This window comes from Scylla paramamosain, chromosome 4, assembly GCF_035594125.1.
Source record: "Scylla paramamosain isolate STU-SP2022 chromosome 4, ASM3559412v1, whole genome shotgun sequence".
In the NCBI taxonomy this organism is placed as follows: domain Eukaryota; kingdom Metazoa; phylum Arthropoda; class Malacostraca; order Decapoda; family Portunidae; genus Scylla; species Scylla paramamosain.
Genome location: NC_087154.1, coordinates 27,843,207 through 27,857,201, shown reverse-complemented (window position 1 = coordinate 27,857,201; position 13,995 = coordinate 27,843,207). Strand labels below are relative to the sequence as shown.

The 13,995-nt window shown below is 41.5% G+C and overlaps 1 protein-coding gene across 6 annotated transcripts in view; it reads left to right on the top strand.

Moving 5' to 3' along the window:
- The first annotated feature begins 270 nt into the window (after window positions 1-270).
- The window catches only part of LOC135099938 (ATP-dependent RNA helicase TDRD9-like), a 94,193-nt gene continuing 80,468 nt past the window's right edge, over window positions 271-13,995 (top strand). For 2 of the 6 annotated variants that reach the window (XR_010268456.1, XM_064002665.1), the window contains exons 1-4: window positions 503-731; window positions 2,640-2,720; window positions 6,810-6,956; window positions 7,802-7,984. Coding sequence is in view for 4 of the 6 variants with exons in the window: in XM_064002665.1 (XP_063858735.1) it covers window positions 708-731; window positions 2,640-2,720; window positions 6,810-6,956; window positions 7,802-7,984 (435 nt within the window). In the remaining 2 variants the exon portion in view is untranslated. Of the gene's footprint in view, window positions 430-500; window positions 732-2,639; window positions 2,721-6,809; window positions 6,957-7,801; window positions 7,985-13,995 lie in introns of those variants that run through there. The other 4 variants (XM_064002664.1, XR_010268457.1, XM_064002662.1 and 1 more) reach the window with 4 other exon arrangements.

Here is a 13,995-nt window from a genome sequence, read left to right as displayed (position 1 = left end):
AATAAATGATTCGTTTCCTGCTGTGGTGTCCAACGCATAGTCAAGTACGAAAGAAAAGTGCAAAATTACAACAGCATTATGAAGAACAGGACAACGACCAATAATTTAACAGTACTAAAACTAGGTTAAGAAATTAAAGAAATAGTATAATTTTCTGCCACATAAAAGAAAAGAAAGAAGGGATAAAAAGAAAGGAACTCGTGGTAAAAAAAAAAAAAAAATCATAGCAGCTTCTAAGGAGTGCTGTTATAAAAAAAAAATCTTGAGCAACACGCTGCGCAGTGGCCAGCAGGCTAACACGTGACTTTGAGTGGTGGCGTACATCCATTGTAGTTCATACTCCACTCTCGTAACAAAACGTGAGCCGGGGATTCCAAGAGAATTGTGGCAGTGTGGAGCTATTCAACCAGTTGTATTAATGGGTATCAGGTATGTAAGCTGCATACTGTTAACTTTTATATGCATCTAGGTGAGCAATGACCATGATAAACATGGTGTAGCAGAAGACATGTGCTCATGGTGTTTGCTTGTGTGTAGATTAGGAGTTACGTGGTAGTCTGCGGCACCGTGCCGTATTGGTGGACAAGGAGGCTAGGGAGTAAGGTTACTCTGCGTTTCTGTGCAGTGATGACTTGAAATTTACGGATTGTTTGCACCCGCTGTCGATCTCAAGAGGTGTTTGATACAATGCAAAGCAAAACACGGACATGCAACGGACCCGCGGGATTCCTGTAAAAATTATTGATATCTGATCTGGGTAAATTTGCAGTTTCTACCAATATTCTCATCCTTTTTATCTCTTACCTCTCATCCTCTTTTTATCTCTATATCAGCAAGCATAGGGGACTGGTGGGAATTCGGGATTTTATGTGTGGGGAAAGCCAAAATGAGGCATTTTTTACATCTGAAAAGTCTTAAGGATGACAAACGGCATATTTCGAGAATGAAAAATTTCTACGCTATCCTAACCAAACGTAACTTAACAGGGGGGGTGGGGAGGGCGACGGAGGCGAAACCCACCCTTGGTCACTATCCTAATATAACATTAACCTAACCTAACCCCCCTGTAAGGTAAACTAACATAACGTAACATTTTGTAATCTACATTCTGTCAGTCATCACTACATACCAACTGTAAATGCCAGTTTGTATATTCACAGCCAGCACACGTCTCTGCCGTAGCCATGGTCGGTTTTATTATAGTTTAAGCCATTACACACTACGTGGTAATAACCTACCTCATTTTGTTCTCCTCACTATTCACATCATTTCTAATGATTACACTACTTGTCGGAAATTAATAATAACGCCGTAATAGGCCTGGGAATGCACAGCACTCTCAACTTTTTCTAAGTACACAGGTAAACATAAATGGTGTATTGTTGCCTGAACTTCAGTTGTTAGGTTAGGTTAGGTTAGGGTTTTATTATAGTTTAAGCCATTACACACTACGTGGTAATAACCTACCTCATTTTGTTCTTCTCACTATATTCACATCATTTCTAATGATTACACTACTTGTCGGAAATTAATAATAACGCCGTGGGCCGTGGGTAGAGATTTGGGACATTGGCTTAAACTATAAATTTACCCCATGGTCTAACTGACACAGCACAGACAGTTCCGGGTGTTCCTTCCTCCTCTAAATACACGTGTCTGTATGTGAGTGGCTGATAAATTTCCATGTGACCTGATTCGCAGCTGTAACCCCACGTCATCATAGGTCTTAACTCTTGACTCAATGTCATGTTGCCATTGCGCATGTGTACCATTGATAACAAACATAGGAACACACTTAGTATCCTATGAGAGACAACTGGAGGTGGATCTAAGCTAGAATTGACCAAAACCTTCAAAATTCTCATCTTAATTTTTATGAATTTCCAACACAGTAAAATGGGACTAAAATTACTCCAAACAGTGAAATGTAGACCCTACGAAGGGCTTTAGTTATGTATGGTGTATTGGTCGAAACTGCAATAATACCCTGATCTGTTTTAGAAGTGAGAGTGTGGTAAAATGTGGATATCCATTTATGACTCTCTCTCTCTCTCTCCACATGTATGTGAGTGGGCATGATTTGAAATTATAGATACTCCTTGCAGGTGCTTCTTATGTATTATCTCATTCTAACCTTGAATACTTATCTGGATTGTTGACTTGGTATGCAAATCACAGTGGCTGATAGTTCAAGTATGCAGCAAAAAAGACAGACCCTGTAATTGCAGTAATACAAAAACAGTGAGACATCTTGTCAGTATTTTGTTTGGAGAATTTTCATAGTGTTGAAAACCCTCAATTGTTCAATTGGTTCTTGGAGGGAATAAAATGTGATTAACACATATTTACATTAAGTAATACTCTGACATAGTTATTTATACCATAATAAAGTATGTTGCTTTGATAACTACATTTCATCACTGATAAATTCTTTTAATTTCGCAGATTTGGTATTAAAAAGACATTTATTAATTACTTAGGAAATAAATTGGTTTGCCTTGCATGATTGTTTTAAGATAGCACTAGAATAATGTGTTAAGCAGTTAATTGCCCCAGGGGATGGATGCAAGAGTAGATTTTCTATTTATGAATTATTGCTATCAAATGGTAAGTAATGAATGTGAACATGTTCTCCACAGGTCATGATGTCTCAGTCCCAAAAGTTTAAAGGAAGTGCTAATGACTTTATGAATTGGTTCAGAGGCAGAGAATTTGAAAAGGTAAGCACTAATATATTTTCTGTGTGCAACATATTTGTACTATTGACTATTAATGAATAACCAATATTAACTTTGAAAACTAAAGCAATTCACTAGAAAATTTAAATTTATAGAATTGTTAATTTAATTTGTAGTGGATTGATCTGTCTGATCATTAATTGGTTCTTGGAGGGAATAAAATGTGATTAACACATATTTACATTAAATAATACTCTGACATAGTTATTTATACCATAAAATAGTATGTTGCTTTGATAACTACATTTCATCATTGATTTCAATAAGTTAACATAAACACTAGTCCACAAGCATAACAGACCACATCCTGTTCACGGGTCTCGTGTTCAAGCAACATATTTTGTCAGAAAAAGAAAAAAAAAACTAAGTCTTACCGATAGCGGCTCCTTATGCATTCTATTGCTGCACCTCTCCAGGACAAGCGAGATTTGGGACCTGGTGGGAAAGGGAGGATTTAGTGTGTGGGAGGCCAAAATAGGCTCAATTTGAGAACTTCAAAAATCTAAGGAGAAAGACACAACTTTTGTTGGAAATCCATAAAAAATAGTCAACAAACTGGGAACATCTGCAGTCCCATACTCACTGTACAACATGTGTATAGGGGGGTTTTGTTTTAAGGTCACACATAGTTATATTAAAGTGATGTGATCCATCTTGTGCTACATCACCATGTCCATGCCAATGGACATAGAATTGGTGATGTAGTACACTTGGAGTGTATACAGTGTAATGCGTGTGTTCATATGCTGGTATGCGGGTACTGTGACATCACAGATCACATGACAGTGTATGAACCTACACATTAGAACTTTACCAGTGAACTCCCTCAACCACACCACAGAAAAAAAAAAAAAAGTACAGCCTGGGGCTATTTAGTTTTTTTTTTTTTTCACCTCAATCATGAGCCTCAATCTTTTTTTTTTTTATAATTATTATTGCAGAAATCAATCCGAAATTAACTGAAACTAATGATAAAAGGTACAATAACACTCATCTTGGTTTATTTTTGCCACAATGGGGAATGGTTATAGAGTGCACTATGGAGCCAGCCTCCTTCATCTTGCACATCATACTGATGCTATATTATTCTTGCTTTAGTGTTGTTTGTAAGCAATATGATTTCCTCATTTACTACATACATGCACAACTGTGTAAAATTTTTAGCAATAACTAAATGTATACTATTTGTGTGTAAATTTATACTGTCTCTTTTACTACGTACATGCACAACTATGCAAGATTTTGGGAATAACTAAATATATACCATTTTCTGTGTGTAAATTTATACCATCTCTTTTGTTATGTACATCAACATCTGTGTAAGATTTATAGGAATAACGAAATACATACTATTTCTTTGTGTAAATTTATACCACATGTAGAGCAGTATGATGACAGTAATTCCACTAAGCCACTGGTATCACCATGTGTGGCTGCTCATGTCATCACTGGCATGATGGGGGTTTCAATCTCAGCCAGTTCATCCTGAGTTGGCTCATACTCATCCCCAGATGACTCAGATTCACTAAACTCATGAATAGACTTTAGAAGCATATTGAGAGTGGAGCAGTGGCAGTCAGACATGGCATAAGCATTCCTAACTAATGACAACTTGACAAGGATTCCATCACCACAGCAATTTTTGCCCAAAATTGTTCATTTTTACCATCTAACTGTGCAGCTCAACATGCAACCATCAGGTAGAACTTTTCAGCATTACTCATCTATCCTTCCTCTCGAATATGCAGTAGACCTGAAGTTCATAGAGTGAAGAGTTTGACCATGGCGAAGTGAGGAATACATGCATATTTAACTTTTGCCTTCCTGCTGCCCTGAGTGCCAAGTTCACTATGGCTGTGGCTGGGTGTGGTGTGAGTCAGACAATGCTCTCCACCTCTCTCTCTCTCTCTCTCTCTCTCTCTCTCTCTCTCTCTCTCTCTCTCTCTCTCTCTCTCTCTCTCTCTCTCTCTCTCTCTCTCTCTCTCTCTCTCTCTCTCTCTCTCTCTCTCTCTCTCTCTCTCTCTCTCTCTCTCTCTCTCTCTCTCTCTCTCTCTCTCTGGAATAAGCTTGTGTACACAGGTTGTAGAGATGCCTGGCTTTCCTATTGTAGCATAGGAAAACTCAAGTAGACCCCAAATCATAATTGGAACACATGATAGAGGTAGCTCCCTGCTGCCTTTGATAACCTTGTAGAAGACTACACACAGACTAATTCCAAAGTACAAAGCACAGCTGAATTAGTGGCACTACGTGCAATACAAATGTGTCGCACAAAGTTTTATAGTCATAGCCAGTGCAGTAGAAATAATGGCCAATAATACAATGGTGAATAAAATACCTGCCACAGGATTAAGCCAGTAATACAGTGGTGAATAAAACACCTGCCATGGGACTAGTCACTGTGGTGTGCTTGAAGGAGTTCACCAGTAAAACTTTAGTGTGTAGGTCCATACATTCTGTCCTGTGATTGGTAGGAAAAAGAAGATTTTGTTTGATTGGCGAAGCCTAACAACATGTTATGAAGTGACAGTACCCGCATGCCAACATACAAACACACGCATTGAACTATATCCTTTCAAGGGTGTCTCATCAGCATGGACTTAGAATTTGTAATGAAGCACAAGACAGATCACATCATTTTAGCAACTATGTGTGATCCCCAAAACAAAACCCCCACATGTGTTATACAGGTGAGTATTCATCATCATATGTGCATAATTTATCTGCTCCATGAGGACCCTCTATTGGTAAGATTATCCTAAAAAAATTATATGAATATATAATACATATATTATTGTATAAGGTATAGATAGATAGGCACCTGTAATGAGGAATGTAATCTACAAATATATCTTGGGGGATATATACAAGAGAATGCTGCAAATCTGTTATTTACTATTTTATATCCTCTGTGTCCTTTCTTCATATACCTAAATAGCATAGAGCTGTTGTAGCTTAACATTGTGAGATAAACTTAATGTTCACTATACATTACATTTAAGTACTACATGCACTCGCATAGTCTTAAGGCCGAAAAATATTGTCGTTATTACTGCAGATTTAGAAACTTATCTAGAATTTTAGAATCAGGAGCCTCGAAAGTCAGTTTTGAGTGCCGACAGCTTAAAGTAAATTTTATTTTCTCTCTTTCCCAAGCACAATGTTGCACCTCTTCTATCACTATGTCAATGGTTATTGCTCCATGGAACTTTCAGATTTCACGCCACTCATCATCCCAGGGCTCTGATGTACTTCATGGTGCACTTACCCATACTCATTTTTTCTTTCTAATGCAAGAGGCAACCAATCAAACTTTTTAATCCTTTTCTCAGGCAAACTATTCAATTCCCTGTATCTCTATCCCACCTTAAATTGCTCTCATCTTTTTTGTCATCAGAATTTTTACCATGTCTTACCACAATTGTTACAATCTCAAAATCTGATGAGTCATATTTATTGTGGTCGTAAGATTGCTATTATATTTGTAAAGCCCAAGGCTGAAACATATAATTCTCTTTATCAAAGTCCTAAAGTTACCCTAAATGAAATATCCTTTGTTGATTAACAAAAATGTTTAATTTTAATTGCTGCCTTAAGGTAAGTAATGCAGTTGAAAGCCCAGGTTGGTTATCAGTTAAGATCTGGTATGAATATGAGGGATACAGGTCTTGATATTATGCTTGTCAACAGAGAGAGCCAGTTGTTCCCTGGGTGGATATTGGTCCTTATCCATATCATCATCCTTTTTAATGGTTCCTCAGAATCTAAATTTGACTTCTTATCAACTTTATTATGTTTCTACCTTTACCAACGTTTTATCTTGGTAAATTCACTTTAACAGTTCAAAATCTCAGGCATTTGTCAAGTCATCACATTCTCATTAGATTTTATTTTCTTCTCTTCCTTGTGACCTTGCCTCTTATCATGTTTATTTATTTTCAGATCTTGAGGATATAAACACAAATTGCTTATAGATGAATCCAATTTGCTGCATATACATAAGTACACATATTGACTAAAAAAAAATTAAAAAAGTAAATCAACTTATTTGTAATTTTCATTGCTATTTAGGTTGTGCTTCCTGCCAGCAAGACATGTAACTCAAAGCAACCCCCATCAGAAGAGTATTTCCTACCTCCTATGGCAGAATCAGTCCAACAAGAACAGGGAAAGGCATATGCTCTCCACTACCAAGAAGAGTTCCTCCGTGACTTAGAGGTAAGTCAGGTGATATGTTTGGGAAATAATCTCAGTAATTATGCTTTGAATTGAAACATAGAAGATGAGAGGGAAAAGGAAATAGAATGTTAGGGAGATCAGGAAGTTATGAAGGTCATGAAGATTGACTGAAAAACTGTTGTGTAAATGAGAACTTATGTAGAGGCCCTTGAAGCTGTGGCCCATTTATACTTTTTGCAGCTGGTCTCCATTCATCTCTTGTTACATGTAACTGCTTCTAATTGTTCCAGCGATATCCCTCGTGTATCTAATGCCCTCTTCACATTGTTCACCTCTCTTTTTATTGTCTTCTGCTTAGCCTTATGCTTCTTATGTTCAGTTCAGGTATCTTCTTCTCTAATTATTCTTCAGTTCTTTCTGCATGCCAAAACCATTTTAAGACTGTTTTGCTGGATCAGACGAGTCTTCTAACTCCATTTCTGCTTTGCATTCTATGAATCACTCTACCACTTGAAACATTTTGCTACATATACTCCAATCCAGATCTACAGGTTCCTCTGCATTCATCTCAGTGTCATAGTCCAGAGCTAGAGATTTTGATTTTTTAGAGTAGTGACTTTGATTTTAATTATTTGGTAAATGGATTGCCTAATAAGGAATAAATATCTCTAAGTGAATTCAGCATTTCTAGATATCTTATTTAATTATAAGATAAAGTTTCTATAAATCAGATGTCTGTTAGATGGGACATGGCAATGATATTCAGATAATTCAGTTCTTTATTCATAATAGTTATGCTATGTATTATGAAGTGGAAGGAAGTGATATAGAAAGGAGTTAAGTATCACCATTATTTTCATGTTGTTTTTGCATTCTCTCTGCAGTTAAGTATTGAACAGCAGGTCAGAAGACGGACTCATACACTTCATAAAACTTTGAATGATGATGATGACTCTGCCTCTGAAGGAAATGCTGGAGGTGCTCAGAAGGCAAATGTTTTCCTGCATTATGACTTTAGTACCAGAAGGCGAGAATCAACACTACCAATTTTCAATGTTGAAAAAGAAGTAAGTGTTATTGAAGAGGAGAAAGGAAAATTTATAAAGGATAGTGTATGTAGAGCAGTTTCTTCACTGAGGACAAGGATGATGGTTGAAAAAAATGGCAACAAAAGAAAATGTTTGTATTACATCTATGAACCTTGAGAAACCATATGACATAATTGATTGAATGGCAGTGAAGGATGTATAGAAGAGATGTGAAATTATCAAATGGCTTATGTTGATTTTTATTTCACAAACTCAATTGTGGCAACTTTTCAAATTCAATTGAAATCTTATTTTGTCTAAATCAAAACCAATTTGCCACCTCACTGCATCTGTTTTGTGAAGAGAAACTGACCACAACCTTGCTACAAGCATTTCTATTCTTGTAATTTATAACTTCAAATTAACTTAATACAGGGAGTCTTCAGTTTATGGCAGTCTTGACTTCTGCCATTTCATAATTGTGTACATTTCCCTTCACCCCCTCCCTTTTTTCTACACTTACATTGAGGGTACCAGCATCCCTTCCAATATATTCATCTACTGTTTACACTACACCACACACACACACTATACTGAACACAATCTTTTCTTGAATGAAATAGAAAAAGCAAACAAAAAAATGTGTATTACATTTTGATAAAAAATAAAAATGATACAAAACTAGTCATCATGCAGCAATAGACCAAGGAAGGAAATGTCGGTCAATCTCAGTTGTGCTCCATGTTGGATTAGTACTTATTCACTCTCGTTTGTGTTGCCTGCTTTGTCCTTCATTACAGCTCTCAAGCATGAAGCAGACTCCTCTGATGACAATGCATCAGGAAAAAAGAAACCAATCACTATGGAAATTAAATTAGACATATGGCTACAGAAGAGAGAAAGGCTGACAAATTGGCCAGCTGCCTGGTCTGAGCTGCTTGACTGTAACTACATTTATCCAAGATAAATATCACATCTTTGAACATTTGAAAGGCAAGGCTCTGCTCATTGGAAATTAGCACTGATGACTAAGAAGCATAGTGGTCTGATTATTGAGATAGAGTGGTTATTAGTGCTTTGGCTGGAAGATCGGCATCAACAGTGTATCCCAGTGAACTTTTTGTTAATTCAAGAGAAGCCTAAAAGATTATTTGAAGCCTTGAAAAGTGTATGGGGAGAGGGAGTGAAAATTAGTTTTTGGCCAGTAAGGGCTAATTTGTATAACCTTAAGGTGCAAGGTGAAGCTATTGGTTGGTAGTGATGTGAATGAAGCAAGTAAGTTTCCTAGAGTGGTGGCAAGTGTAGAGCAAGTCAGCCATAGGAGTCAAGGCAAGGAGTCTCTCTCTCTCTCTCTCTCTCTCTCTCTCTCTCTCTCTCTCTCTCTCTCTCTCTCTCTCTCTCTCTCTCTCTCTCTCTCTCTCTCTCTCTCTCTCTCTCTCTCTCTCTCTCTCTCTCTCTCTCTTTTCTTTTTTTTATTTTTTTTTATTCAAACATAGGTACATTATCACCCGAAGGCGCACTGCCGTGTGCAACCTATTTTAAGGGTGGGACACAACACACAAATATAAAGATATATACATATATATACATTTCTTTATGGACTTATGTTAATATTGTTAGCAGGGGGGTTGGGAATGAGCCCCTCCAGTGTTGTGCTGCTAACTTCACATCCTGGGTATCCATCCCCCTGATATGAGGGACGGAGGACGCGAAGACGTTCCACAGTCTGGAGACTCGCTCCCAAAAGGTGCACTGGTGTTGGCTGGAGTGAGAAAGCGGCACTTACACTGAGTCACCACTGGATAACACCGTTCTCGTGTCCTGCGAGGTGACTCTGGTGGGCAGCTGTAGTCCTGCCAGATGTGGCACACCCTGCACCTGTGCCTTGTGGAACACCACAAGGGCCGCCACGTCCCTGCGGTGTTCTAGCGTGTCGACGGGAGCCTCAGGATGGGCTGGGGCACCTGCTGCTTCCACCAGTCGCAGCGCCCATCGCTGGATGCCGTCGAGCTTGCTGATGTGTGTGGCAGCACAGGACATCCAGGAGAGGACGGCATACTCTAAATAAGGCCGTATCTGGCCCTTGTAGAGCAAGAGCCTCCCTCTCGTGTCGAGCAAGTTGGCCACCCTCCTCAAGGAGGAGACTTGGTGTGAGGCCTTAAGGGCAATGTGTTTGACGTGGCGGTCAAACCGCAGCCCTCGATCCACTCCAAGAATCTTGACGGACTCCTGGGGTTTGAGAGGAAGGCCACCAAAGCTTAGCCCTCCCTCCACTGCTGGCTCGGCAGCAGGGGATCGAGAAACTACCATTGCCTGTGTCTTCTCCGGAGCAAAGGTCACCTGCCAGCGTGCCCCCCACTCCTGTATCACCCCAAGCTGCTGATTGATCTCTTCAGCAGCACGCTCACTTTCGTGTTGAGGGTAGGTACAGGAGAGAGTGCAATCGTCAGCATAAGCTGAGACTGCCGGCAGCTGTCGAAGAAGATCGTCCATGTAGATGTTCCACAGGACTGGCCCCAGCACCGAGCCCTGTGGCACTGACGCTCTCACTGGGAGGGATTCGGACGCTTGCCCATTGACAACGACCTGGAGGGTCCTTCCTTGGAGGTAGTCGCCAAGGAGCTGAAGGAGGTCACCCTGGATCCCCTTTGCTCTCAGCTTTTCCAGAAGGCCCCCATGCCAGACCCTGTCGAAGGCGCCCGCTATATCCAGGGCCACCACAACAGACTCGAGGCTGCCGTCAAGGGCATCCTGCCAGCCCCCGGTGAGGAGCATGAGGAGATCGGAAGTGGACTGCCCAGGTCTGAACCCAAACTGTTGGTTCGAGAGGAGGTAATTGTCCTGGAGGTGGCGACACACCACATCTGCCACCACCCTCTCGAACACTTTCCCCACCACAGAGAGCAGGAAGATGGGTCGATAATTTTTTGGGTCAGACCTGGAGCTCCTCTTGTGTATGGGAACTACCCAGGCCTCTTTCCACACTAAGGGCCAGGTATTTTTCCATAAGCAGGCAGAGAAGACTGTGGTGAGGGGTACAGCCAGCTTGCGGGCACATTGTTTCAAAACGTGTGGGCTGATGTTGTCGGGACCGGTAGCTTTTTGTACATCGTGCCCCTGCAGCAGACGCTCGACAAGCCCCTGCGTCACCTCCACCTTGGTTACAGTCTCTCTGCACTGCTGCTCCAGAAGAGGTGGTGACCTTTCAGGGTCGTCCACCTCCATCTTCCCGGCGAAAAGGGTGGCCACCAGCTGGGTTTTGTCCTTGCTGCTGGTGGCCACCGTTCCGTCGGGCCTTGTGAGAGGAGGGACAGTGTCTTAACGGTTGAGCCCCTGTCTGCCCTTAACAAGGGACCACCAAGTCTTGTTGCCCACTCCAGGGCCTCCTAGCTGGCGCCGCAGGTCCTCCTCCCACCTCCCTACGGCCCACCGGCAAGTCGTCACCATCCTCTTGCAGGCTGCATGATGTAGGTCTTTGTTGCGCCGAGTAGGACTCTGCTTGTAGCAGAGCCACGCAGAATACTTCACCTCGGCGGCAATGCGGCAGCGGTAGCCAAACCAAGGCTGGTCCGTTGGTCTGGCGACGAACTCACGGTGGGGCACGTGTTGCTCCTGGAACGCCAAGAGGCGGGAAGTGAAGGCTCGCACCTGTACCTCTGCTCCACCCTGCAGGATGGAAGGCCAGTCAGTCCTGCGCAGGTCTCGGCGAAGGGAGCCCCAGTCTGCTCTATCCCATAGCCAGACTGTGCGAGTGGTGGCTTCACCACGAGCCACACCCATGTCCACCTGGGTCAGGACAGCATGGTGGTCAGAGCTGCCCACGAGACCCAGCTGGTGGCAGCTGAGTGTGTCCTCCTCCAGGTCGGATATGACGGGGTCCAGGGTCCCGCCCCGCTCATGAGTGGGGAAGGTCACATGGTCCTTCAGGCCCTACACCGTCAGGAGGTTCTCATAGGCATCGCGCTCCAGGTGGTGGTTGAGGTCGCCCACAAGCAAGATGTGTTGGCAGCGGTGAGTCACAAGGAGGACATCTAGGGCCTCCTTGAGGTACAGGAGCGAGTCAGGCCCCTGCCGGGGGGGGGGGCGGTACATGGCGCACAGCGGAGGGCAGAGTGGTTGGCCAGCACAACCTGGAAGAACATCACCTCCAGCTGAGGCGGCGTGTCCATGTCGAGTTGTACCTGCACTCCCTACCTGAAGCAGACAGCCACTCCGCCTCCAGCTCTATCCTGTTGCTCTCTCCTGGCCCATTGAGTGTAGCCACCTATTTTGCCGAACGATGGCTCCACCTCTCCATTCAGCCAGGTCTCTGTCACTACAACTGCATCTGCACCATGTCGTAGTACACAGTTGTGGGTTAGGTCTCTGATGTTTGTTCGGAGACCACGTACATTGGCGGAGATAACCTTGAATTGATGGCGGTGGCGGTCGGGCCTTACCATGTTGGAGGGAGTTGTGGTCCGGCCTGAAAGGGTGTGACAGGGCTCAGTTGGGGGTACCGAAGGCCAGGCGGGATCCATTGCCAGCCCTGGGTGTGGCCCCAGTTAACAGGCTGAGTAGGCTCAGTTAACAGGCTCTCTCTCTCTCTCTCTCTCTCTCTCTCTCTCTCTCTCTCTCTCTCTCTCTCTCTCTCTCTCTCTCTCTCTCTCTCTCTCTCTCTCTCTCTCTCTCTCTCTCTCTCTCTCTCTCTTTTAATGGAACTCTGGCATAGCCTGAAAACTCCCTGTATAAGTTATGAAGGAAAAGAAACTGTTGAAATTAGTTACTTAAGAAGTCATGTAGAAAATGTATATGAAGATGATGTAAGATGACATAGTATGTCAAGTAACAGTGCAAGAATGAAATGTGAATTAGTTGAGTGAGGTCAAGTAAAGCATCATAAAATGGTTTGGCTACATAGAAAGAATGGCAGAAAGTGAGGTAAAGAGACTAAAAGCTGATTTCACAGTCGCTTGGTAATCTTCCCAACCAAAAGCCTTACCTGCTTGGTAACAGGCATTACCAACACCTTGATCCAATTTCACAGTTGGTTGTTTTCATGGTTTTGGTAATTCCCAACCTGGTAACAATCATAACAAAATGAATACTTCTGATCCAGTAATGTTGGTGTGCCAAAGCCTGCCAACACTGAAAAAAAAAGAGAAAGGCATAGAAATACATCACTGGTGCCTTCAACACAGCATATTCATCCATTGCAAACATGGTTACATTTTGTGATTCTTCCCTTTGAATATCTGTCTAACATTCATCAAACTCTGCGTATGCCAACTGGGCACATGATAAATAATTTATTTCTCTCTCCCTCATTGCTGTACACATACATTGTTAGATTGAAATATTTCTGGTTTTATGGAAGTAACCCTAGCTTACTAATTTTGAGACTCATTATTTATTCCTGGGCAAAGATATGTTCTTTTTATCATGATCTGCACATTGAAAGGATTAGCAATTAAATGAATTAACTTAATTAATGTAAACCTAACTTAACCTAGCCCTCTGATGGAAACAGTGATGTTATTTTAGTATTATCCAATATTTCTCTAAGGTGACAAATTCCATATACCTTATGTGTATGTTAGAATTATTACAGAAGTTTTTAACCAAGGAGGCATAGCAGATGAAACACGGGTGACAAGTAGTGAAGTTTTCATCAACTGGTGAAGTGAATTCATGCTGCCATTCTTCTTAAATTTTATCATATTACTATTATAGCCTACAGAGTGTTGCTGTATTGTTAGATAAATTTAATATGTAATTTAAGAAATAATACAGTTACAAGAGCATAAGAACTCATTCTATTTTGCAAGAAATAAATGCATTGGTAAGCTCCATTGGAGTGGCCCAGCAACTCCCAAGCCAGCATTACCAAAGGTTCCAATTACTGTTAAGGACCAAAACAAACACTGCCTCAAAAAAAATTACTTTGAAATCAGATTTGTTGTTGGTGATGGACATCACCATGCATTGATAACATCACAACAAAAGGAAGCAACTGTGAAATCAGCCCTAAGAGAGTATACATCAGTATTATGAATATAGTGGGTGCAAGT